General features: G+C 45.8%; 15 protein-coding genes across 15 annotated transcripts; 4 read left to right on the top strand and 11 right to left on the bottom strand.

The window, feature by feature from the left end:
- Positions 1-6: 6 nt before the first annotated feature.
- B9G98_01030 (hypothetical protein) lies at positions 7-1,524 on the bottom strand (the record flags this gene model as incomplete). The annotated part of the gene is made up of 1 exon (XM_024807588.1): positions 7-1,524. The coding sequence occupies one exon, from the start codon at positions 1,522-1,524 to the stop codon at positions 7-9; it is 1,518 nt and encodes a 505-aa protein (XP_024663356.1).
- A 97-nt stretch (positions 1,525-1,621) lies between these two features.
- B9G98_01031 (hypothetical protein) lies at positions 1,622-2,117 on the bottom strand (the record flags this gene model as incomplete). Its single annotated transcript, XM_024807589.1, has 2 exons — positions 1,622-1,815; positions 1,949-2,117. The coding sequence occupies 2 exons, from the start codon at positions 2,115-2,117 to the stop codon at positions 1,622-1,624; spliced, it is 363 nt and encodes a 120-aa protein (XP_024663357.1).
- Positions 2,118-2,506: 389 nt separating this feature from the next.
- B9G98_01032 (hypothetical protein) lies at positions 2,507-3,607 on the top strand (the record flags this gene model as incomplete). Its single annotated transcript, XM_024807590.1, has 1 exon — positions 2,507-3,607. The coding sequence occupies one exon, from the start codon at positions 2,507-2,509 to the stop codon at positions 3,605-3,607; it is 1,101 nt and encodes a 366-aa protein (XP_024663358.1).
- Positions 3,608-4,041: 434 nt separating this feature from the next.
- Positions 4,042-6,714, bottom strand: B9G98_01033 (Protein transport protein sec73; the record flags this gene model as incomplete). Its single annotated transcript, XM_024807591.1, has 1 exon — positions 4,042-6,714. The coding sequence occupies one exon, from the start codon at positions 6,712-6,714 to the stop codon at positions 4,042-4,044; it is 2,673 nt and encodes an 890-aa protein (XP_024663359.1).
- A 706-nt stretch (positions 6,715-7,420) lies between these two features.
- B9G98_01034 (CDP-diacylglycerol--inositol 3-phosphatidyltransferase) lies at positions 7,421-7,885 on the top strand (the record flags this gene model as incomplete). Its single annotated transcript, XM_024807592.1, has 1 exon — positions 7,421-7,885. One exon carries the CDS (start codon positions 7,421-7,423, stop codon positions 7,883-7,885), a length of 465 nt encoding a protein of 154 aa, XP_024663360.1.
- A 584-nt stretch (positions 7,886-8,469) lies between these two features.
- Positions 8,470-9,945, top strand: B9G98_01035 (putative ATP-citrate synthase subunit 2; the record flags this gene model as incomplete). Its single annotated transcript, XM_024807593.1, has 1 exon — positions 8,470-9,945. One exon carries the CDS (start codon positions 8,470-8,472, stop codon positions 9,943-9,945), a length of 1,476 nt encoding a protein of 491 aa, XP_024663361.1.
- A 72-nt stretch (positions 9,946-10,017) lies between these two features.
- Positions 10,018-11,799, bottom strand: B9G98_01036 (hypothetical protein; the record flags this gene model as incomplete). Its single annotated transcript, XM_024807594.1, has 1 exon — positions 10,018-11,799. The coding sequence occupies one exon, from the start codon at positions 11,797-11,799 to the stop codon at positions 10,018-10,020; it is 1,782 nt and encodes a 593-aa protein (XP_024663362.1).
- A 123-nt stretch (positions 11,800-11,922) lies between these two features.
- Positions 11,923-12,432, bottom strand: B9G98_01037 (Vacuolar protein-sorting-associated protein 25; the record flags this gene model as incomplete). The annotated part of the gene is made up of 1 exon (XM_024807595.1): positions 11,923-12,432. The coding sequence occupies one exon, from the start codon at positions 12,430-12,432 to the stop codon at positions 11,923-11,925; it is 510 nt and encodes a 169-aa protein (XP_024663363.1).
- A 279-nt stretch (positions 12,433-12,711) lies between these two features.
- On the bottom strand, positions 12,712-13,887 carry B9G98_01038 (putative 4-hydroxyphenylpyruvate dioxygenase 1; the record flags this gene model as incomplete). The annotated part of the gene is made up of 1 exon (XM_024807596.1): positions 12,712-13,887. The coding sequence occupies one exon, from the start codon at positions 13,885-13,887 to the stop codon at positions 12,712-12,714; it is 1,176 nt and encodes a 391-aa protein (XP_024663364.1).
- Positions 13,888-14,210: 323 nt separating this feature from the next.
- Positions 14,211-15,074, bottom strand: B9G98_01039 (2-methoxy-6-polyprenyl-1,4-benzoquinol methylase, mitochondrial; the record flags this gene model as incomplete). Its single annotated transcript, XM_024807597.1, has 1 exon — positions 14,211-15,074. The coding sequence occupies one exon, from the start codon at positions 15,072-15,074 to the stop codon at positions 14,211-14,213; it is 864 nt and encodes a 287-aa protein (XP_024663365.1).
- Positions 15,075-15,167: 93 nt separating this feature from the next.
- B9G98_01040 (Structural maintenance of chromosomes protein 4) lies at positions 15,168-19,100 on the bottom strand (the record flags this gene model as incomplete). The annotated part of the gene is made up of 1 exon (XM_024807598.1): positions 15,168-19,100. One exon carries the CDS (start codon positions 19,098-19,100, stop codon positions 15,168-15,170), a length of 3,933 nt encoding a protein of 1,310 aa, XP_024663366.1.
- Positions 19,101-19,176: 76 nt separating this feature from the next.
- On the top strand, positions 19,177-20,433 carry B9G98_01041 (Actin-like protein ARP6; the record flags this gene model as incomplete). Its single annotated transcript, XM_024807599.1, has 1 exon — positions 19,177-20,433. The coding sequence occupies one exon, from the start codon at positions 19,177-19,179 to the stop codon at positions 20,431-20,433; it is 1,257 nt and encodes a 418-aa protein (XP_024663367.1).
- Positions 20,430-22,622, bottom strand: B9G98_01042 (Vacuolar transporter chaperone 4; the record flags this gene model as incomplete). Its single annotated transcript, XM_024807600.1, has 1 exon — positions 20,430-22,622. The coding sequence occupies one exon, from the start codon at positions 22,620-22,622 to the stop codon at positions 20,430-20,432; it is 2,193 nt and encodes a 730-aa protein (XP_024663368.1).
- Positions 22,623-23,028: 406 nt separating this feature from the next.
- B9G98_01043 (hypothetical protein) lies at positions 23,029-23,658 on the bottom strand (the record flags this gene model as incomplete). The annotated part of the gene is made up of 1 exon (XM_024807601.1): positions 23,029-23,658. One exon carries the CDS (start codon positions 23,656-23,658, stop codon positions 23,029-23,031), a length of 630 nt encoding a protein of 209 aa, XP_024663369.1.
- Positions 23,659-23,698: 40 nt separating this feature from the next.
- Positions 23,699-24,475, bottom strand: B9G98_01044 (Ribosomal RNA-processing protein 1; the record flags this gene model as incomplete). Its single annotated transcript, XM_024807602.1, has 1 exon — positions 23,699-24,475. One exon carries the CDS (start codon positions 24,473-24,475, stop codon positions 23,699-23,701), a length of 777 nt encoding a protein of 258 aa, XP_024663370.1.
- Between the last annotated feature and the right edge of the window lie 294 nt (positions 24,476-24,769).

The following is a 24,769-nucleotide window of genomic DNA, read 5'->3' on the forward strand; positions in this document are numbered from 1 at the left end:
TTACAGTCACATCTCCATCTCATCAGAACCATTGTCGCGGACCCATGATTTTTCAACAGAGCCGACGCTAGGATCGTTATTGTGGAAAAACTGCTCGGCAGTTCGGCGGTCGTTAAAAGAAACAAGAACAGAATTGTCACTTTGGCGTTCAATATTCGAATGATCCACAGACACTAAATGCTCCCGTAACGCCTCCTCCCTTTCTAGAGGAACACCTTTCACCAGCACAGTTTTTGGCCTTAAATCCAACGAAGCATTTGTGAAACCACCACGTCCGCCGCGGAAGCTACCACGCCCGCCGCGGAAGCCACCACGAGAGTACGGACTACCACGACCACGGAAGCCACCACGATAACCACCGCGGTAGCCACCACGAGCTGGTTGAGGGCTACTTCCATCGATACCAAGGGCTTGGGCTTCTGCTTTCAAAGACTCGACCTGTTGCTTCAGACGGTCGGTAAGATTGTTTGTTTCGTCAATAACACCTGAAGCCGCACCCTGCTTGAGCAAAGCCTCCTGTTCCTGCAGAAGCTTTGTGCGCATTTCAATCAAACGTTGCATCTTTTCATGGTTCTCTTTCTTCTTTTGCTCACGTTCCAAAAATTGCTGCTGCTTGACTGCCTGCATCCGTTTAACAGCTTCGACATCGATTTCCTGCGGATCGCTTTCATCTTTTTTACGCCAGTAGACTTTGATGAAGCGATTATCAAAAATTGGCGCTGGGGAATCATGAGCGGCGACCGCCTGATCGTGGGATTCAAACTCGAGCTCTGCGAGATGCCAGGTGTGATCGACCCGCACCTTGGTGATATTGCCGAATTGGGCAAAGTAGCTTCTGAGAATGTCCTCATTGAGTTTATCGTCCGGAAGCTTGTCTACAACTAGTCGCCGGTTTGCAACGCTGAGTTCATTGTGTACGCTTCCGAGCATAGGTTTCGAAGGGCCGCCATCTTTGTTAAGTCTGTTGTTGCGGCGGTTATTGTGGTTTGGCTTACCACCATGGACGTTGAATTTGGGTGGAAAAGTTCCAGGAGGGAAGCCTTCACCTCCGTTTTGCATAGCCATGGCTACCATCATATCGGCAAAGGCCTTCGGGTTGTTGGCAAACTGCGGGGGGATTTGTGGAGCTTGGAACCCAAAATCTGAATTATTAGCACCGTCGTTATTTCGGTTGCGGAACGATGCTCGAAACTCTTCTTGGCCCCCCATCATTTGCATTGGCTGGTTGCCACTAAATGGTTGGGGAGGGGCGAAGCTTGGCTGTGCAATATTTGAGGGTGCCTGAGCCTCAGGATTCTGTATGCGATGGATCTGTTCGAAAAGTGCATCCAGAAACCCGCTAGTTGCTGAATGCAAAAACTCTTCTAGGTCACGCTCACATGCTGCGCGCTGTTCAGCCGGCGAACTCGAATTTTGCAGCAATACAATGACATAGTCTGCCAGATCCTTAGGATCCATATCACTGGCCCCCTGTAGCTTCTGTTCGATCCATGGTTTTAGCTGTTCAAGTACTTGACTATCCATGATGAACCAAAGTTGGAAAGTCCATGACTAATACACACGCTAATAGTCGAGAGCTGTGGGGGGAGGGCAGATGGGTAAAGATTAAACTTTGTCTTGTCTATTCGTAATCGGTAGTTAGGTTTTTCGGCATTTTGATTTGTGCTGCAGCACTTCTGGCGCCCTGACAAGCTAGTTCTTTTGTTTTGGAAAGTCCAATATTTCCCGAAATGGCGGTACCACCGGCAAACTGAAACTGTTTACGGTATAAATAACTCATATGATCTACATGTGGTTCCAGTAACTGTGGGATCCCTCGAATACCACCGCAAAAATCATATTCTCGTAGTTCCGAGAATTTGTTTACGAAAGAGAGCTTAAGCCGTGCGCGACTTCGAAAAGCGGTGTTGATATGCTAGTTACATTCCGCCTGTCCTGCATGACTTACTTAAACAACACTTCGCAGCCTCTAGCTCTTCTGCGTGTTTCTTGACTGTGCCAACTTTAGCAGCAAGGGCTTGGCTGTGAGACTTCAAGCCTGCCAAATATGTATCATTAGCCACAAACTTGGCTTGTGCTTTTTTCAGGATCGAATCCGAGGGTGCTGCAACAAACATGTGGACCTGCCAATAGCTGCGCGGTCCTCAGGACGGGCCCGTCCCAGCTTCTATTTATGTATGGCGGCTCCCATATATGTCACCAATATATGCAAGGAGGCCCACCACGCGTACGCACTAATAAAATAAATAGAGAATAAAGTTGAGGAGGTTTGTACGAATCAAACTGCGGACTTAACATTTACATATAAATCATTCCAAAGCATTTGTTTTCAGTGCGGAGGTCTGTATCCTGAGGCTTTTTGTGTCTGCACACAAGGGGTACCAGGCTGCAGCTCATCTCATATATTGCATGTGTGAGATGCATCCCCTTAACAAGCTCAGACATCAAGCCAAAAATTTGGCCAAGCTCTGCACTTTTTGCTACCACACTAGCGTTCCACCGTTGAATGGACGATAGCTTGACCGCAGTACACCAACAAAATAGCCAGGTTTCCGCCACACATTCGTTTTCCTCCAGCAAACTCCAAACACAGCAAACTAAGACTTTTATGGCCACTGTGGACCCCCAACAAAGTAACGATGATGCTTCATCACCATTATCAGAGCCCTATGAGAATGGTAGCTCCAACCTCGGCAGCAACCCAACGGTAACAAACCTCACAACCACCGGAACGTCGAGCGCTAAAACGACGGCCGTGCCTACATCAGAGGCAGTACCTATTATAAGCCTATCGAGTACCAGCGCACCGGAACTGTCAACTTCGCAAACTCCCTCAACCTTGCAGTACACATCAAGTTCTCAAGCTCCAATTTCCAGCAGTATAGCAATATCGAGCCTGTCGAGTATCCTGTCCAGCTCCGACAGTGTGGGGTCGAGCCCACACATGTACTCGTCCACGATGCTGCCTTCATCCTATTCTTCCCCAATTTCAAAGTCCTCTGCTATATCTAGCACTGCATCTTCTTCGTTTTCGTCTTCCAGAATAACAAGCTCATCTGCAGTTCCGAGCTCCTCTTCAATACTTAAGTCCTCGACCCAAATACCGTCCTCAAGTGCGTTGCCCAGTAGCTCAGCTATCTCAAGCAGAACGACCTCAACCTCAACCTCAACCACACGGCACACAACTAGCTCACAGCCAGATACTACCTCTTGGTCACGATTGACATCCCAACAGGTTACCGAACAAAATGGCTCGACGGTAACTCTCCAAATAACTTCATCGGTTGTAGTTGGGGTCGAGGCTACCTCAACTTCTTCATCAGCTTCTGTTTTACAAACAAGCTCTGCTCCCCGTGTTGATGAATCTCACCATGGTGGAACAAACACCACAGCCATTGCAGTCGGAGTAGCTGTTCCTGTCGGTGCGGTAGCTGTTGCAGGTGTTGGCATTTTTTCGTATTTCATGAGAAGACGCAAGAAATTCGCTAAGGATGCTTCGTCTATTGATACAGTAGACGCAGAAGAGGACGAAGAAAGCGACGTTTCTCGGAAGAGTTCTCGAGGACATATGCGTCATAACTCTCTTACCGCTCACCACATGTTTTGATCATTTTACAAAACCCACATCCCATCCCTTTTTTTTATCGCTCTTTATTTATATACTTCTAATTTAGCATTTTCACCATGTACAAATTACTCATCTATGTCCCGCCATCGTTCAGATCTGGTGGTTTGTATGAGACTTCCTGGAACTACACGGGGCCAGCTGTGTGAGAAATGTGATGGGAAATGCCCAGTATGTGACTCGTATGTCAACCCTGTGGAAGAGGTAAGAATCTGTGACGAGTGTGCATTCGGGAACGTGCAAAGGTGTATCGTATGTGGATCGATAGCATCTTGTCCAGCCTACTTCTGCGCAGAATGCACCAGGCTTGAAAAAGATCGCGATGGATGTCCAAATATCCTCAATTTGGGATCCAGTCGTATAGACACACACTACGAAAAGCGGAAAGCCGCTCAATAATCATGCTACATATATATTTATTCACTTGCAGAAACAGCGCTGGCTGCTTGGTCGGTAGGACTAGATCTTGATTTTCCCAGTATATCAGGATTCACGTCTACGAGAGAGAAGCGATGACCACGGACTTCAAACGCTTCCTTATCACGAACAAGCGAGGCAGTGTCGAACTCCTGAGATGAGTTCTCAGTGAGAACCTCTTCAAGTGATGCTTGCTGCACCCGCGAGTCATTCCTTTCAATGGGGCCCCTATCCGATCCGATGCTAATTGCTGATAAAGACGCACTTTCTTCAGTCAACGCCGTCATAACATCGCTAATCTTAGAACCTGAGCCAGTCAGGTCTTTCCAGCGGCTCTCTGTGAAACGCAGGTCCATCTCTAAAATATTTCGATAAGACTGGTACCTTGCCCTATCGATCCATTGCCAATCACACTTTGACGCATACTGCCCAGCAGCGAAAACTAAGGCGTCGCGCGTTTTTTGTTGAATTGGCGCTAAAATCATCAGATGGCGACAGTCGCGCTCATGTGCCACAATTTCATTTTGTAATGTGAGAAGCTTCTGGTCCAACTCGCTTATCTGATGAAGCAGTGCACGACTTCGAGTCCTTTGTGCATGCAATGCCGCAGTTGATGTGAGCGAAGTATCTGACGCAGATCTATAAAACCCTGTACCTGCTCCGGCGCCAGAACTGTTTTGAGAACGCGAATACACGCAGGAATCCGTACTCGTATAAGATGGTGGGCTTAAGGGTATCGGGTGTGTGGTGTATGCCGCTGCAAAGTTGATGCAACGTACCCAGTCCATCCTTTCGCTCTCGTCAGATGCTGAGAGCCATGTGTGCATTCCACCGCTCCCTCTAAGAAGGAACATGGACTTTTCATCTTCATTCGACGAGCTCTCGTACAGCAAGGCAGCCATATCTTTGGTAGATAAAACAGTCGTCGCGTTGAAACCTTCTAGGGAGGTTCTAGTCACTGCGGCTGCAGGATCAGGACTAGCAGAGGACTCTGCCATGAGCGATTTAACCCATGCTACGTTCTTGAAAAGATATAGTTGACTTTCGGTCAATATAGCCCCCCACTCCCGCCAAATGCTCCTGGGCGAGTACAGCATTTTTTTACTAGACTCTCTGCGTTCAAGAATCCCCATTTTGACAACTTTTATATCCACAACACCAGGACTAGCCAGCAGGAGTAGATCCTCGGTGTTTATTTCAGAGACAGTGTTGTGGTTGACACCAGTGTAAACGTCCGGTCGTGACCTTTCAGAAACCAGTTGAATTATTGGTCCATTGGCTAATCGGTTTCGAAGGCCAAGAACTTCGGTCACAGAGGTCAAGTAGCCACAAATGTACGGGTCGTTTGCCGACAATACTCTGACCAAACTTGTTGGTCGCAAGCGTGCGAGCCGCCCTTCCAGTATCAGCATGTAGGGATCAAACATATCTTTAGACCAGCCAAAAGATGTCCTTCTAGGAGTGGCTGACTGTGCTGAAGCGACGGAAGCCGTACTTGAGCTGACGAGTTGAAGATCACTCGGAGTACTGGGAACATCAAACAGCTGTGCAAGCACACTGTCGTCCTCTGTATGAATAAATTGGGTGTAGGTGATGTTGTCATAGATATAATCCAAAACTTCCAGCGGAACACCGTCGCAATATCCAGTTCGCATGTAGCTTGACTTTGACATCTTGTGTTTCACATTCTTGTTGAAAGTGTCGGTGTGCAATATAACCATGCTGAACACAATGAAATAGACTTGGTCTGAATTTTGGAATAAGTTAGGATTTTGCTCGTGATATGCTGTGCTGAAAGCCTGAAGTACCCTTTCAATTTGTTGAGATTCTCTAGGGAGGCGTTGAAACATGAGAAATTTGCGTAAAGACATATCAATAGGTTCACCATGAAATGAAAACCTATCCATATATGCCAGCAAGCAAACCTCCAGAAACTTGTCAGATTCTTGTGACAGGGACGAACATACGGTCGGACCAAACCCCAGCTCTTGGAGCAAGTCAAGATATCCAGTCACGGATTCGCCATTACGAGGAGGCAGAGGCATATCCGCATTATCTTCAGGCATCATGTAAATACTGGGGGTTCTCGAGTGAGTGATTGATTTGGTTCTTCTCCCATCGGAGGAGACGGTAAACCGACGATCTTGATCGCTATCAGAAAAAAAGGCTTCGCTCTCAGTTTTTCTTCGAGGTCTATGCTCTTCACTTAAGCGCGCTGATGCCGGTCCCCCCGAAAGCGACGACTGAGACCTTATGAGCGGAAATGGCCGAAGCGCAGCTGAGGCGAGGGTACCAATAGAGGGGGTTCCTGTGTGTGACAAACCAGTGTGGTTTTCATCAACTGAGGTGCGCCTCAGCGTTCGCTGACGGAGCTTTGTTAGACTGCTTGTCTTCATTTTCGAATTTTGACGACTCTTGATGGAACTATCGCGGGACATGCTGATGGAGCTCGAGTCGTTCTCTGCAGTATAATCCATCTGGGGAGAGTTATACTGTTTATTTTCTTCATGATAATACTGAGGCCGCTTTTCTTTTTTCTTTTTATCGTTGCGGAAGAACATCGCTGACAATTTGCGGCGTGCCGCCTCGGTAGCAGTATCGCTGGATATGTCTTGATGTTCCTCATCCTTGGGCACGGAAACCTTTTGAATTTTTTTCTTCAAGGACTGCATCGAAGCATTTTAATTCCTACCAATTGCTAGAACGAAATGTTTGGCTATGGCGTAGCCCAGCTCCCTTTGCGTTCAAGTTGGTTGGCCCCGGCAGTGAGGGATGAGAGATGCTGAGATGGGCAGGCTTAGTAAATTATGTACTTCCCCAAGGCGAAAAGGTGCGGCCGCGTCAGGGTTGGAAACTATATGGGTTAGTTAGGGTGAAGGTTACAGGTGTTGCGAGGTTTTTTTTTTTTTCCCCCCATCTATGGAAGACAAATCAAAACCTGCATGCTAAATTGTAACTTCATAAAATATGTCATTGTCTGACATATATACCTTTTACAATAATGTTCGGTTGTATTTTTACAGCGTCAGCGCAAGACGCTCGCCCGAGAATGGAAACTGGGGAGTACTTGACTAAGGTGAGCTCACCTTCCGTCACACACCTCTTGCCTTACTACACACCCCCATGGGCAGCAAACCTGATAAGACTACTGCCACAAAGGCAAATCAGGCAGCCGTAACGGTCGGGCAAATTTTTTTGTACGTTCCTAATCTCATCGGTTATTCACGCGTATTATTTGCATTGTTGTCTCTGTTCTTCATGAGATGGCACCCTAAGTATTGCACAGTCCTTTACTGTCTTTCATGCCTTCTAGATGCCCTTGACGGTGCAGCAGCGAGGAGGCTTGGACAGACATCACACTTTGGTGGCGTCCTGGACATGGTTACCGACAGATGTACTACGTCATCGCTTATTTGCTACTTGTGTATCACCTACCCACGATACGTTGTCTTATTCCAACTGCTCGTCTCACTGGATTTGGCATCCCATTATATGCACATGTACGCCTCATTGAGCTCTGGATCTACTAGCCACAAAAACGTTGGATCTCGATCCAAACTTTTGCAGCTTTACTACGAGAACAATAAAGTCCTGTTCACTGTCTGCGCGGCAAACGAGCTCTTCTACGTGGGACTCTACTTATATAGTTTCCCATTGAAGACCCCACCCAACCTTGGCTACTATGGATCAATTCCCTTAAGTTACGCGACTCTGATCTGCATTTCAACCTTCCCACTGTGGTTACTCAAGCAATGCCTCAATGTCATTCAAATGGTCCAGGCTGCTCTCAAGCTTGCAGAAACAGATGCTCAAGAGAAGAACAAGCTACTCAAATCACAATAAATTGGCCGCAAACTATTCAATCGCCTTGTTTGCTTTAGTTGGCACAGTAACATCTCCGGCCTTCCTACTAGGTGAAAAATCTTAGTAAGCAACGTCATAGAAGCTGAGCTATCAAAACACTCGAACTTTTTTTCTACAAATTTCCTATTTTTGGCGGCGTAAAAGGGACGCTATAGTCATTTGCAGTTCCATATTCAATACAAAAAGAAGTTATACCCAACTTCCTGAAAAAATTTTATTCTCGGGTTTATAATCCAAATTGGGTTGGGATCGCCAGGATCTAGATATTCAACAAAAAGTTTCAGATACAACAAATACTGCTTGACTAGTCCCCGTAGGGGTTTGCACGTATCACTCGAAATAAAAAAGAGATTGAATGCGGCTCAACAAAAACCCCCAGCTTCGTAGGTTCGAAATCAAATGTGCGTTATAGGATGTTCTATAGATATGGTCAATGAAAATCTAATTTGCTGATGCGTTGAGGGCCGTGACCGCCACATTTCCTAAGCAAATGTTGGCTTTTGAGGATCTATGAAAATGTGGGGCTTGGGTTGGGTTGAATTCTGTCATCATTATTCACACAAATGTCGGCAAAGTCAATTAGAGAGGCAGATGGTAAAGCTTTACTTTCGTATTTCTTGCCAAAATCCCCGGTGTTTTCTGAAAACGAACCTAAGACTCTTTTCCAGCAGGGTAGCACCCCCAAGCTTGCCCAGCTGAACTTCGAGTCTGGTTCTAACGCCGCTGCTATTGAGGAAGTTCTGTCACGTGCCGAGAAGGAGTACCCGTGGCTTCTTACGCCCGGTGCCAAATTCGTTGCGAAACCTGATCAATTAATCAAGCGCCGTGGAAAGTCTGGCCTCCTCGCTTTGAACAAAACCTGGGCCGAGGCCAAGGAATGGGTGGCTCAACGTGCTGGCAAGCCCCAACAAGTTGAGCATGTTGTGGGAGCTCTCACCAACTTCTTGGTTGAGCCATTTGTTCCTCATGAGCAACAGCATGAATATTATATTAATATTCATTCGGTTCGTGAAGGTGATTGGATTCTTTTCTATCACGAGGGTGGTGTCGACGTTGGAGACGTTGACGCCAAAGCTTCCAAGTTCTTGATGCCTATCGACATCGAGAATGAGTACCCCACCAATCAACAAATTGCTAGTGCCCTCTTCCAGCACGTTCCAGCGGACCAACGCGACGTGCTTGTTGATTTCGTGAATCGTCTTTATGCCGTCTATGTTGACCTGCAATTTACCTACCTTGAAATCAACCCCCTTGTCGTTATCCCAACCAAGGACGGTGCTGAGGTTCACTATCTCGATTTGGCTGGTAAGCTTGACCAGACTGCAGAGTTTGAGTGCGGCCCCAAGTGGGCTATCGCTCGCGCTCCTGTGAATTTGGGCCGCCAGGTTCTCGTTCAACAGACCACTGTTGACAATGGTCCTCCCATGGAATTCCCTGCTCCTTTTGGTCGTGAGTTGACTTCGGAAGAAGCATATATCGCTGAGCTTGATTCTAAGACTGGTGCTTCGCTCAAGCTCACTGTTTTGAACGCTGAAGGTCGTATCTGGACCTTGGTTGCTGGAGGTGGCGCTTCTGTTGTCTACGCTGATGCTATCGCTTCTGCAGGTTATGCTGATGAGCTCGCTAATTATGGTGAATATAGCGGTGCTCCCAACGAAGTCCAAACCTACGAGTACGCCAAGACGGTTCTTGATCTCATGACCCGTGGCTCACCTGTGGCTGATGGTAAGGTTCTTTTCATCGGTGGTGGTATCGCAAACTTTACACAGGTTGGATCCACCTTTAAAGGTATCATCCGTGCTTTCCGTGACTACAAGACTGCCTTGCACGCCCATAAGGTCCGCATTTATGTGCGTCGTGGTGGCCCTAACTGGCAGGAGGGGCTGCGTTTGATCAAGAATGCCGGTGAGGAGCTGGATCTGCCTATGGAGATCTATGGTCCTGATATGCACGTGTCAGGTATCGTTCCTTTGGCTTTGAAAGGAAAGAGGCCCGAGGGCGTCAAACCTTTTGGTGGTGACTCCCACTCTCTCATTTAGAAGTTGGCGTAACAAAATTTAGAAATTTCACCAAAACAAGGGGCAATGTAACCCACTATAAATACTACGTGTTCAGTTTCCTTCTTCGTTTAACCCAAACGACGCCACTGGTTTCACCTTGCGTGCGGCACCGGCTGCGGGTTTGCTAGCCATTGGCACGGCTTTTACACGCGGATCAACAATTTTATAAACAGATGAATAGTCATAATTCGCGCTGAAGCCAGCTCGAACACCTCGTTGAGCAGAAGGTTGAAGAACCACCGGCTCGACCTCTTCATCAGTATCCTCGTACTTCAGTGTGGTAGCGGGAAGAGGGGCGATAATTGTATGCCCAACTTCCTGCTGAACATCGTGGCGGCGCATACCGAGGAATAGACCGCCCTCGTCATCATCATCTTCTTCGTCGTCCGCTTCGGAATTCGATTCGTCTCCGTCATCAGAGTCTTGTTTTCCACCGAGAATATTCTTGATACGATCTCTAGAGTGACTAGCGCTTGCTCTAGGAGGCTCGCTTTTCTCTGGGGAGCAAGGTGTGGACTCATCAATGTCTAATGCAATACATTGCTCAACACGATCATTGAAATGAACTCTGCGTGTCGAACTTTGCGAAGTTGTTGAACCCAATGATGCAATACTAGCGGCACTTGCTTGAGATGCAGTTCTGTATGACGCGGGTCTTATTACAGTGGATGGTGAGTTATTGTCCGAGTAGTTTGTTTGAGGTATGCTTCCAGAGCCCGGATAATCGGAATCTAGAGCCCCCTCAGTACTTCCACCAACAGTACGGCTTTGTTCGTATTGTCGATTGAGCAAAGCCGCCATCCTTTCACGATTTTGACCAGTAGGAACCTGTCGATAAATATGGTGACGAAGATAATTAGTTGTCTCTGAGCCCGAATGACCCGGGGTGTAACCTGGCGTTTCCTCGAGCATGATTTGGGCTAAAGTCTTCTTTTTCAAAATTGACTTCGGCCCCACTCTAGTATTGGCACAAGATGCTGCGGTAGTCGAAGGTGTGACATCGGTAGCCGGAGCAACTGTGGCGACGGCTACTGCCGCTGCCGCGGCGTCATTTTCTGAGGTCGTACGTGGGTGGAGGTTTGTTTGCGAGCCTGAGAGTCCAGCATGCGATGAGTGCTCATGATAGAGAGGGCCATATAGCCAAGTTACGTCGTAATCCTTAAGCCAATTAAGACTTTCGGGGCTAACTGTCTTCAAGTTGTACTTGGCTTTAGCCCAAGTGCGCCATGATGCGTTTTCTAAGCGCGCACTATTGGCCATCTCTTGACGACGAGACACAATATAGCGCCAAGAAGAAGAAAGGTCGGACTCGTTCCAGTCATGGGAAAAGTAATCTACGCGAGCCATAGGTTCATGTTGAAGTTGACTATCGTCCAGTGGTGACGTGACCATATCCAATGACACATTTGAGCTCGGTGAAGCTTTAGGAGCAGTGTCAGAAACCTCTTCAGGTGTTTGATTGGTAACTGCTTGAATTTCTGTTGGGTGGAGATGTGCTTGCGAATTGTTAGAATTTGACTCTGGGACAATGGCCTGGTTAGAGATCGCATTAACAGCGTCCACACCAGTTGTATCACGGTTGATGAAGCTATCAAACGTCCCCATAGATCTCGATCTTTTCAGAAGACCTTGAGAGGGAGTGTTAATAGTGGGTGTCGCCGAAGCAGAGACAGGATTTTTCGTTGAGCCCACGCTAGCCGCTTTTTGGAAGGAAGCCATGTTGTTTCGCACATCAACTCCTGCACCATTGAGACCGGCTAGATTTCCTTTTGAACCCGTGCGCTTGAGTCCTTCGAGTCCCTTATGGCCCTCCTGACTGCTAGCGCTCGACATAATTGTGGAGTGGTGGGTAGTCTGGGATGACAAAACAAAAACGTCGATGCGCCTCATCGCCTTAATTTGTGGGTTAGGCAAAATGCCTAAGAATATCGAGAACTGAGAACTAGAATAAATAACTTACTTCAGTTTTAACCCTACAACTTCGCCATCTTCGCGCATTTCTGTTGCGTTCCCCTGCTTGAAAACAATTTCGAGTACCTGTGAAAGAATGCCGGGATCTAGGCTTTCGAAACTGCTAAGACCAGACAAATCTCCATTAGTTAGCTCAAACAGAGTAATGACCGCACCACTATGACCAGTCGCTTCCGTCCAAGACACTAGCTCAGAAGCCAACAGATGTGGGCTCTTGATATAAACGTAAACTTCCTCATTCGGTATTTTCCATGCTGCTGTGCCGTCCTCCACCATGTGGTTAAAGAGCTCGAGAATGACTGGTGCTGGTAACGTCCGCTGAATACGTGAATTGGTGAATACTGGGCTATTTTTGTTCAGAGTCCATTGATTAATACCTTTGCAGTAGTTCAAGCATATTTTTTCCCAGTTGCTTTTTTGCGCAGCCCAAGTTTGTTCATTTATCTGTTTTGTAAAAAAAGGAGGGAACTCGTATATAGCCGGAGTTCCTTGCATTACAAAGCAAACAAGGCTTCCTCGTGCTAGGTTTCTAATAGAAATTACTAAAATGCTACTTAGCTAAATTCTCGCGAATGAGCAGACTTTTGGGTACATTTTTTCACTGCGATGTTATAACTGCTCGACAATTGATAGTTCTGGTGTTAAAGAATTGTCGCAGATCTTCAGGACCTCCCTCCTGTATGTAGGTAAAACGCTAAATCAAAAGCCTGCATGAAAAAAATGTATGTGAAAGTAGAACAAGAATGAAGTTCAATGGTACTAAACAGAGAATTATCACAGAGTGCCGCGGGCCAATTGTTCTGCTTCAATGGCTTCGAATAAAGACTTGAAGTTGCCCGCACCAAAGCCATCAAAGTTTTCACGCTGGATGATTTCGAAAAACACGGTTGGCCTGTCAGTGAGCGGGCGTGTAAAGATCTGAAGTAGATAGCCACGATCATCGAAATCAACCAGAAGGTTCAAGCGCTGAATATCATCAAGGGCCTCTTTGATATGAACTTTCGACTTACTGAGACGTGAACGGAGTCTGTCGTAGTAGGCATCAGGTGCCTTCATGAACTCAACTCCCCGGCGTATCAGGGTTCCAACGGTTTCAATTATATCATGTGTCAAAAGAGCAATATGTTGAATACCAGGGCCCTCGTTGAACGTATAATACTCTTCAACCTGGGACTTGCGCAAGCCTTCTGCTGGCTCGTTTATAGGCATTTTGATCACTTCGTCTGCCGATGCCACTACTGTAGATCTCAATGCAGAAAAGTCTGTATGAATCTGTTTTTCATCGACTGACCAGTAACGATGGAAACCAAATGCTTTCTCGTAGAAGTGGGTGATTGGCTCCATCTCGTCCCAGCCTTGACTACCAACGCAGTGATCAACACAGTCAAACTTGGTTTCACCGAATAAATTGTAGTGGTTGTACTGTTCTGTAACGTCCGCGTAACTGGGAAGGAAAGTGCCCCGATATGCTTCGCGATTGATCAATGTGTGTGTAACATCACCATACGCTTTCACTCTAGCCATTGAAACTTTGCCGTTTTTGTCAAATAGGTCGAAGGGCTCATCGATAATCTCAGCTCCAGCAGATCTTGCAGTTTCCAAAACGTCATGAACATTGTCAACGGAAAAAGCTATGTCCTTGATTCCGTCGCCATGCGTTTTAACAAAGTGCTGAATTTCGTTAACAATCTGAGAGTTAGCTTCCTCAGATGCAGTAGACCTCAAACAGCTCTTGAAAACCATCAAAATGTTACCGCTTTGAACCACATGTCCGCAAATATCTTGGGATCCTGTCTCGAGGCCCATGTACGCGACCCTAGTGAAACCAAAACGGGAAATGAAATACGATGACGCTTGTCTAGCGTTTGAGACATACCAAGTTACATGATCGTAGTTACGAAAGTGTGTTTTGGTTGGTGAGGAGACCGAAAGAATAGGTTGAGGTACCATGTTGAAACTTGAACAGGTGTATGCTTGAAAAAAGATATATCCTCTTTATATAGTTTTCAGAAGAGATAAATGCTGCCTCATAAGGAATATACGAAATAGGTGCTTGATGAGTACCTATATTGGCATATTCCAGTGCGGACAGATAAACAGTTGGTGTTTGTTTCCCAAAATGGGAGCACTTTTAATGCACACATCCTGAGAGTTGCGCTGCATTGAGAACTATCATTACCACCGACCACCAGATCTACCTATAGAGGCTGTTCATACTGGGAGCCTATTTTTATTACCTGATTTGCTAGTTTATTATCACAAGAGACATTCATCTATACGATGGGCTTCACACCAGTGTGGATGGCTGCGACACCAAACGTCAAATTCTCATAGCCAGCTCCGTTTGTAGCAAAGCCAGCATCCCTAATCATCTGAGCAAAAGTTTCTTGGTCAGGGAAACGGTCGATACTCTCAACGAGATATTGGTAGGAATCATGGTCACCAACTAGCACCTGACCCAAGAGAGGGATCACGTTGAAAGAATAAGTCGAGTAAACTTGAGCTAGAAGCGGATTCGTCACTTTACTAAACTCAAGACATGCAAAAACTCCACCAGGCTTCAAGACTCTGTGCGCTGTACTTAGAGCTTTGGGAATATCAGTGAAGTTTCGGATGCCAAATGAGACAGTATACAGGTCCTGCGAATTATCAGGGATTTCGTCAAGAACCTCCGCATTTTGAACCTTAAACGAAACTCTTTCACCTTGACGTGATTTCGAATGGTATTTAGTATTTTCAAAACGCTTGACGCCTTCACCCAGCATCTCTGGGTTGATGTCACTAATGATCATTTTGCTTTCGAAGTCACCGTGCTCTTTAGCGGCGTGCTCAAGAATACGATACGCAATATCACCTGTTCCTCCTGCAATATCCAAGAAAGATAACTCATTCCCACCAGGACGGCGTCCAGGGTCAATCTTTGAGACAAAATGATCCTTCCACAACCTGTGAATACCGGCTGACATGGCATCATTCATATAATCGTAGTTTTCAGCAACATTCGAGAATACACCACGAACTAATTTTTCTTTCTCTTCTTGAGCTACTGTTCGGTACCCGAAATGTGTTGTAGACGAGTAGAGTTTGCTGTGCAACCGGGCACTTGCGTTTACACTTCTGATCTGTTTGAAGATCATGTTAATAATCCAATTGGGTGATTGATACTTTTAAAATAAAGCCTGCCAGCTTGGCTATTGTTTTTACGAGTTCAAGTGATTATTTTTACAATACTAAGAACTCACGGGGTTGTTCACTATGGTAACGCTTCTAGTCATGTTGTTGACTTTGTAAATTCCAACCAGTCTACTTGCCAACTCAAACATGTTATTCCTGAGTGATATCACGATAAATTGACCATTGGTAGTGCGCTCTTTGATGTAGTTTGCGACAATAGAAACATTGCGGAAATCCAGCGCCGCGTCTATCTCGTCCATTACATAGAGTGGTGTAGGCTTGTAATGGTGCAGTGCAAAAACAAGAGCTAAAGAGCTCAGCGTTTTCTCGCCTCCTGATAAATTGGCAATATTGCGCCAACTTTTCTTGGGGGGCATCACGCTGAATAAAATTCCCTCTGCGAATGGGTCTAGATGATCTACTAGTTCGAGCTCTGCATTTCCCCCCATTGTGATCATTTGGTACATTTCCTTTAGTTTGTCAGAGATCGTCTGAAACCCATCCATAAACTCCTCAAATCTCCGCTGTTTCAGTGACTTAGTGCAGGCTTCAAGCTTTTCATAGCGTTCCACAGCATCATTAACAGCGTCACGTCTGTTTGTGTACTCGCCAAATCGAGTCTGATAATCCTCCAGTATTGTCAAATCAATCCTACGGCCCTCAAGCAGCTTTTCGGAGGTTTTTAAAGACTGTTCAAGTGTAGCAACATCAAGACGCTCAAGCTCATCCTTATTCAAGCGGTTCAGCTGCGGCAAAGGTTCAACTTCTTCAGGGTAGCGTAAATCTGCAGCTTGGCGAAGATCATAGACATGCAGTTTGTCTAGCTTGGATTCAAACTCCTGAATATGTTTTGATGCAGACCTCTTTCTAGCTTCCTGATTCTCTACTCGTTTTCTTAACTCGATCACAGCTGAGGAGAGTTCATCAATGGCGTTTTGAGTTTGTTCTAGGGTATCTGTAAGGTCTTGCGCCTTGTCTGTAGCAGCGATACTTCGAGCATGTTCACCTTCGAGTTCGGCAGCTAAGTTAAGTTCTTGCTTTTCAGATTGATTGATTTGACTTTGTATCGCCAACAGGTCATTACCAACACAACCGAGTTCTCTCTGGGCATCTTCAAGTGTTGACTCATAGCGCTTCACTAGAGTTTCTTGGCGGGCCCGCTCATCATTAAGCTGAGCGAGCTGGTCAGTGATTGAAGACGATTTTTCTCGCAAGTCATTGACTTTTGAAGATTGCATCCTTAACTCAATACCACCTGCAGCCAATATTCTCTCCTGTAAATCAGCTATTTCTTGTTCAAGAGATCCCGATTCAGCTAAAAGCACCTGCTTCTCATTTTCGAGCACACCTATGTTAACCTCGGCACTTTCCCGTGATGGACCATCTGCTTCCAATCTTTTCTCGTATACAGTCTTGAGCTCTCGACGTTTCGATTTCGCATCGTTCATCTGCTGCGTCAACTGATCAAATGCAAGTTTAGTTTTCGCTATCTCAGTCCCGGACTTGGAAATTCTCTCCTTAAGCTCTTGTCGCTGATTTTCCAGCTCCTGCTTGGTACTGCGAGCCTCTAAAAGTTCCATTTCCAAGCTTGCGAGCGTCTGTTCAAGCTCACCCATGGTCTCAGCAGAAATAATCCCTTTAACTCCAGCAGACCCTCTGATCATCATTTTGCCTCGTGATGGCTCCCCTCCACCGGACATTGTTCCTGACGGTTCTATCAGGACCCCCTGGAGTGAAACAACGCGATATCTTTTGTTGCCCCCAAAAGCAATGCGCCTGGCCTCATCGGGTGTGCGAGCAACCAGGGTATCACCCATAACCGAATAAAATGCGGAAAGAAAATGAGGGTTCTCCACCTTGATAAGATCATATAAACGACTAACCCCTGGAGGTGTTGTCATATTCGTTACGGGTGGGCTCTGCTGGTCTAGGAGGATGAATCTAGCAGTGCCCAGCTTGTTTTTGCGTAGGAGTTGTATGCATTTCTGACCAGTCTCGACAGTATCAACAACAAAATCATCGAGCCTTGGACAAGAAGTGGAGACTGCGACGTCAAACTGCTTTTCAATTGTCGCAAGACTACCAAGTCGACCATAGAATCCATGAAGCTCGTCTTTATCTCGCATTTCCAAAAGTGCCGACAGCATTCTATCTTGAGACTGCTGCGCTTGTCTCGAGTCACGTGCAGAGGCTACAGCAGCTCTCTGTGTTGCCACCTTTTGTGCAAGAGTTTTCATAGTGTGGTCGATAGTACTCAGATCATCTTCCACCTTTTGGAATGTATCCTTATTTTGACGTTGTTCCTGTTGGAGCGATTTAAGGTGTGCTGCAGATTTCATCCCCTGGTCTGAAATCTCTTGAGCAATGCGAGTTGTCTCCTTCCACTTATCAAGATCCTCTTCCTGGCGGGCCTTCATGAAAGAAAGATCTGATTTAAGCTTAGCTATTGATGCTTCTTTCGTTTGAATCTTGACTCTCCAAGGCTCCACCTCCCGCTGGATTTTCTCGATTCGATCACTGAACACCTTGGTTTTATCCTGGAGTGTAGCTTGAATATCTTCAAGTGCTTTTTCCTCATTCTCGAGGGTTTCTGCCAGCTTCTGCTGCAGCTGCAACTGGTGATCACGATCCAGGGCAAAATTCTTGAGCCATGCCCTCGCAAGCTCACTGTCATTGGTTGTCGCTTGAACGGTCTTCTCCACTTTTCTCGATTGAACCTGAAGTTGTTGTAACCGAGTTTTAAGCTTCACGTGTGACATTTTTGCTTGCTGGTATAATTTCTCCTTACTAGACACCGCAGATTCCGCTTTTTTCAAATCGTGACTAGCACTGTCTAGCGCAAGTTTATATTTTTTTAAATCACCTTCCAAATCGTTGATCTTTCCTTTCTCCGTACAAAGCTCTTGCTTAGCAGCCTGAAGGTTTGTTGTTGCTTGAGATTCTTCCGCAGCAGCATTGTGCATTTCGATCTGGTACAGAGAAGACCGAGCAACAGTTATGATATTGTGATGCTTCATGTAAAAAGCGATATCCTTCCGTTTATTATCCAACTGGTCCAGATCACGCTCAGAAATCTCCATGCGGCCACGCTTCTCACCGACTTCCGTTTTCAACCCTTCTAACTGGCCTTCAGTCTCTTTGATTTTCTGTTTGTACTGACTAGTGCCAATGATATCCTCAAGATACTCCAGAAGGCCATCATCGCCCTCTCCATCCGCTTTAGGTTTCATCAAAGCTATACTCTCAACTTCACCCTGAAGGATCAAAAAGCGTTTGTGATCCAGGTCAATTCCACGACCCTTGAGAAGTGACGTCACTTCAGTATATGTGGATGAGCGGTTGTTAATGAAATAGCTAGAACCAGAGCTGTGCGATATCTCTCTGCTGATGACGAGTTCTGAACCTTGAATTTTTTCACTTCCTAGCGGTGTGTCAATAACCTCCTCAAAGTGTACCTCTACACGAGCTTCTTGCAGATCGGGAAAAGCTTCTGATTTGTGTATAAGTGCTGTAAGTCTCGTGTGGCGCATTTTAGTCGCACGGAATCCAAAAACAAAAAGAAGCGAGTCAATCACGTTACTTTTTCCAGAACCGTTTGGACCGACAACAGCACTAAAGTTCGTATTGAAAGGTCCAATCTCCTGACGTCCTGCATAGCTTTTAAAGTTGATAAGAACAAGCTTTTGTATAACGAGGCGTGGAGTTGTGGAAGCAATTCTCGTGGGGAGATCTTGTGTGGGGGTTGATGGAGAGCGTAACGGTGATGTCTCTACATCAGCAAACTGTGGCGAACGTGCAGGGGAGAAATCAGGACGAGGCGATGCGTTATTTGCAGTTATACTTCTTGTTGGCGAAGAAGGGTGTTCAAGGTTCGGGGAATCATTTAAATACGGCGATGGTCTCAAACCAGTAGAGGCTTTGAAGTCTGGAACGCTTCCACTTGCTATGTCCAAGTAATTAGGTCTCCTTTGTGGGGTTTTTGGCTCCATTGACGCGTCTCAATTAGGCTTGTAAGTTTGGTTTTTTGGATTATAAACAAACAAATCGAAGATACCTTTGTCATCAATGGAGAACGTCCTTGTGCTCGATAATGGCGGGTACAACATAAAGGTAGGGCTAGCCGGAGGTGAGTGCATTTCTGTTTTCAATGGGATAGCTAGATCGAGAGATAGGCAGGTTTTTGTTGCAAACGAGATGTGTAAGTGCCGTGACTTCACATCGCTGCAGTTTCGGAGACCAGTTGAACGAGGCCACTTAGCATCTTGGGAGCTACAGAAGACCATCTGGGACTGGATTTTTGACAATGAGACTCTACTAAGAAGTTTTGATGTTGCTAGTAGCGGACTTATTTATACCGAAGCGCCTTATTCACTGCCGGCACTCTCGATCCATGCTGATCAGATAGTATTTGAGGAATATAACTTCAATCATTACAGGCGATGTACTGCCGCAAGTCTGGTCCCATGGAATAACACAGATTCACTTTTTGGTCAGGAAACTTCCAGTACTCCGTCAGATGCATGCTTGGTGGTAGACGCTGGATTCAACGCAACGAATATTGTGCCAGTCATACGAGGCAACGCAAAATACAGCTCCATTAGGCGAGTAGATGTAGCGGGAAAAGTGCTCACAAATTACCTCAAGGAAACAATATCTTTTAAATACTACAACATGATGGATGAGACCTACCTGATCAACACTATAAAAGAGCAACTTTGCTACGTTTCCAGAGATTTCAATGACGACCTCAACAAATGGAAAATAAATAAGCATAGTGTGCAAAAAGGATACCTGCTCCCCGACCATAAGAATTCGAACTTTGGTCGTGTTCTAGATGACCCCTACGAAATTCGTCGACTCCAAAAGGAAGGCGAGCACCAGCTGCTGGTTCTGGCAAATGAAAGGTTTTCAATACCCGAAGCACTCTTCGATCCAAGGGAAGCTGATTTCGACCAAGCTGGCGTTGCAGAAGCGGTTGCACAGAGTATATCGAGTACGTCTCCAATAATTCAGCCGCTTCTTTGGGGTAATATTATTCTTGCGGGTGGTACAGCCAAACTAATGGGCTTTTCTGATCGCCTGGAGAGAGATTTAAGGCTCCTAGCCCCACAAGGTGTAACTGTTCGAGTGGCCACTCCGCCCGATCCCATAAGCTACGCTTGGAACGGAGGGTCTGTGATGGGGACCCAGGCCTCGAAAGCTCTTTGGTTTTTGAGTCGGGACGAGTACTTAGAAAGTGGAGAATCTGCATGTCTGCGTAAATTTGGAAAGAACCCGGGGATGACAGTTGAGAGCGTGACGACAAATGCAGGGCAGGATTAAGTGGTAACAATCCAAGAGATTCCACCCACTCCGAAGCACATGACTGCGAACCAGAAGCCATGTACACATACCTGTGACGGCCAGTTACTTGGGTTGTGTAGTCCGAAAGCCATAGCGCCTAGTGTGGCGAGAATAGCGCTGAGCAAAAGGCCAACAACAAGCACCACTTGGGCCCCCACAACCAAGTCCTCTACATCCTCACTCAAGAGGATTGCGTAAACCATAACGTCAATAATAGCTGCCAGCGTCAAGCAGACAGTCGTCAGCATTGCCATCATCATGTTTTCACGATGTTGTAAACGCGTTCTAACAAGGGCGTTATCAGTCTCGAGGTCTGGTCCAATATCTGTCGGTATTAGTCGAGGAGAGTACTGTGTGCCACTCAAACGATCAGTGCCTAACAAGCTCTGTGTCTCACTTGAACAAGGAGAATTCGATGGATACTCATCGGCGGTGCTGAATTCTAGCCCAAGCAACTGCTTTACATGACGAACACTTCTGCGAACAGTTTGTGAGAATTTCATTAAAGGTTGTGATAGTGCCTCTGCCCGCATCATCCGCACTAACTCTTCATCCTCATCGTTCACAAAAACGCTGAACGCATTTTCATCATCTTCATCCTCCGGGTTGTCAAACTCATTCCAGTACCTGGTGCTGTCGTTGGCAGTTGTATCATTTAATAAAATATTTCCACCACCTGCCCCACCGCTGCTACTACCACTTTGTCTCCGTAGAGTTTGTGTGCTTCGCTTAGATCTCTGTTGTCGCGCCGGCTTTGGTGCCTTTCTTATATCTTCTCCTTTCTCGAGTATTTTGGCCCAACTGGGCGAAGACCAGAACACCTTCTTGTTTTGAGCAAGATACAATGCATAATGATAAGATGAAAAGGATTCCGACACTGGGTGCATCAAGTGTGATTTTCCCATATCTTCGAGCCATTTAGGTGCATCTTGCCCTGTGAATCGAATTTGCAGAACATGGTATGGAAACTTGGACAAGGAGTTCCTGCAGTTTTGAACGACGAGGTCACTATCTATGACTGCCCATACGTGTTGAATCTCTGCATCGGTCGTGGCGAAGTTCGTCTCATATCGCAAGCGACTCGAAACCACAGTAGCTCGAGGTTTGATCTGCCTAGAAAGTGCCCAACCAAGTGCGAACTTGGCATTATTATCCAAACTATCCAGGTCCTTCGAAGTGAGTGCACCTGTGTAAAGCTTGTGCTCAACTTTCGAGCTGAGAGTAGCAGCGCAAAAATGCCTTATTCCTCCCGTGGGTGCACAGAAAACAGTTCTGGATTTCGCACTGACATCTCCATTCTCTAACAGTTCGACTTGACATGTCTGTGCTGGCTCTCGCTTTCTGACAGCACAATCAAACTCCTCGTCATCATAAAAAGTCGTGCGCGTGACTTGTGAGTGGTCGCTTCCGGCTAGAAGGCTTAAATTTTGGAGCAAAGACACTTGAACTTGAACAATATCTTCACTGTGAATCCAATAATAAATTGTTTTTGCAGGCGTAGAAACCATTCTAACATCAAACTGACACAGCCGCGTTTCAAGAGGTTTACTGCTAGGGCCATTCAACGTCCATGGCGGCAATGACTTGAAAGGGCTAAACCTTCCTGAGCGAATCATATCATACAATAAGGATAACTCTAGAAAGATAGAGGTGAAATCAATACTGGCAAATGACTCTGAGCCGTTTAACAATCTCTCGAATTCATGAAGCTGTGGCCCGTCCTTTGGCGCTAACTTGCGGAATTTTTTGATGAGTTTTCTGAAGCCAGTGAATTGTGCGCCTGCGAACCGGCTTAAATGTTGGACATCGCGTGAAACCTTAGCCACCTCGCATTGAAGCTGGTATATATTCGTGTCCCTAGTCATTTCTGAAGTGCTTTGAAGATCTTCCAGTTTGTTGCGAGAGCCCGAATCCAAACTTGAAATTGCGGCTACAAGACGTTGGCACGTGCGCAATCGCTGCTCAATTTCGCCAAGTTTTGATTTGACAAACAGGTTAACATTTTGGTATTCATCATTGAGCAAAGAAAATATTGTGTTATATCCATCAGCGGTAATAAGATTGCCTGAAGTCTCCTGGGTAATTGTATCTCGAATATCGTTGTAAAGAATATTATGTGCACGCCATTCCGGTACAGAGCGGGAGGGAAGTTGGACGCCGTATTTCATTCTGAATTGGGAATAGATGCGCCCGTGATAACACTTGAAATAAATAGATTGCTTTAAAACTTATCGATTGCGGATTTGGCCTCTGTACACTTCGATTTTGCTTAAAAAATATAACTTCAAGATGGAAACGAATACAAGGTGACTAACCTGAATGTCTACGCCCTGCACATTACGATCAGCGTTAGTTCATTTTCTCAGGACCAACGAGTACTAAACCTCGCCCTTGCTTTTTCAGTTATCATATCTTATGTCTTCAATATGGAGCATATCTTCAAATCTCTTGCTAAGAATAAAGATCAAAAAAAAATTTTACACATTGAGCGTATAAGTGAATGCCCACAGAGATAGTGCTCATGTGAGCCGTATTCTCTGTGTAGGAGGCTTGCCACTCAATTTTGGAGAGAAATCAGGTTGCGCTGCAATTGGAATTAAATGTCAGTGACTTGCAGCATTTATAGCCCCATTCGTTATTTTGGAAAAATGACCCGAACACAGCTTTGTGTCCGTTCCTCTGTTTGACTTCCTCTCCGTAATCTGCCGCTGCAAGGACCGAGCTCTGTGTCATGGATTGTTTGCAAATTAACTCTGACTCTGGCATTCCACTAGCTTCCTGATTTGTTTTGAGGTTCATAGGTTTAGAGTGAGAGTTTTGTATTGGCGAAGTAACAGTACTAGCTTCAATGTCGAACTCAAGCTTAGGTACATCTTCCAAATAGTGCGCTAAATCGCTCCGCTCTCTTTGAGACGAGACAGCTACAACTTTTGAATACTCATCAATGATTGGCTTTTTATCGGCTGTTAAGTTCGACATGATGTTTCTTCGTTTGAGCGAATGACTCGATTTACTCACCATGGACGAATCGTAATTTGCGTATGGATCGCGCTTAGCTGCATACTCCAAATCAACATTCTCCTTATTGCTTTTCAGTTCATTGATTGCGTTTCTTTTATACCAAACTTCTGCTGCGACAAAACCTGGTATTCGTTGGGCGACTTTTTTGCCGTCGGATCCCACCACGATTTTTTCGTTATCCATTAATTATCTAACCTTTGGAAGAGATTAATTACTGCCTATACTAGTCAAATCCCTCCCAATCATCCAGCTCCTCCTCCGAAGAGACAAAGGCTTCGGATGTTTCTTTGAGGCCCCATTCGCGTAAACGAGGATCTGAAAGCGCGTCTTTTGCTCGAGCTTTAATGATTTTGAAGCTAGAGAAATTCGCCAAAGCTTCGATAGGACTCAAAAGCTCACTGTACGGTATTTCGTCAGCTTGTTCACGCAATCTGTCAATTTCATCGAAATAAATGTCACATAAGTGGAGTCTTATTGCATGCGGGACTTTGGGGTTATCCACATTCAACGGGCCGGTTGCCATACTGTTGATGTACGAGTCTAGCTCCTCGGAAGACCATTTACTTTCATAAAGATGCACCATCAATGCGAAAAAAAACCGACGAATTAATAAATAAAACTTGTTGATGCGGTGTGAATCAATAGAGTGCCATTCTCGGATCAATACGGTCCAAAAGGAGTTGACAAAGTTCCAGTAGTTTTTCGACTTGATTTTCTCTGGCAGTGTTGCAATCTCACTAGCCAAATTCTGCTGCGTGATTGGACGATCACAGTACCACATAGCATAAAATATGCCTTTGCAAAGCTTTTTCAACTTAAGTTGATCAAGTGTCTGCGGAGTTGCCAAGTATTGTGCCAACGCTTTGAGTGCTTTTTCGCGAACAGGGCGACTATTGTCTGCCATTTTGCGAATCAAAGCATTCTCATCAAATGAGGATACGGCTATTTGAGAAGCTTTAAGAGCCTCATCCGCTCTGCCGCTCCTTGAAATTTTTGGCATCTGCTTAACTAATTCTTTTCGGGAGATCCTGCCAAAAGTATGTGTTACCCGGCCTATCTCTCGTACTTAAATATTTTCTGTCCCAAAGTTCGCTCATGTTGACTTGCGTCTGCTAATGTGTGATAAGGTATTATCTCACTACAGTTGGCGTCTCGACACAAGCGTGGAAGTGGACTTTTTGGTATGAAGCTTTTAATGACGGCCCTGTCGACAAGTCAAATAGTGTATCCGTTCTTTGAGCTCGTCCTCGGACTGAGCTCGGAGCGTCCCAGCATATTCCTACACCCTGCGTAC

This window comes from Wickerhamiella sorbophila (assembly GCF_002251995.1).
Source record: "Wickerhamiella sorbophila strain DS02 chromosome Unknown contig1, whole genome shotgun sequence".
Taxonomy (NCBI): domain Eukaryota; kingdom Fungi; phylum Ascomycota; class Dipodascomycetes; order Dipodascales; family Trichomonascaceae; genus Wickerhamiella; species Wickerhamiella sorbophila.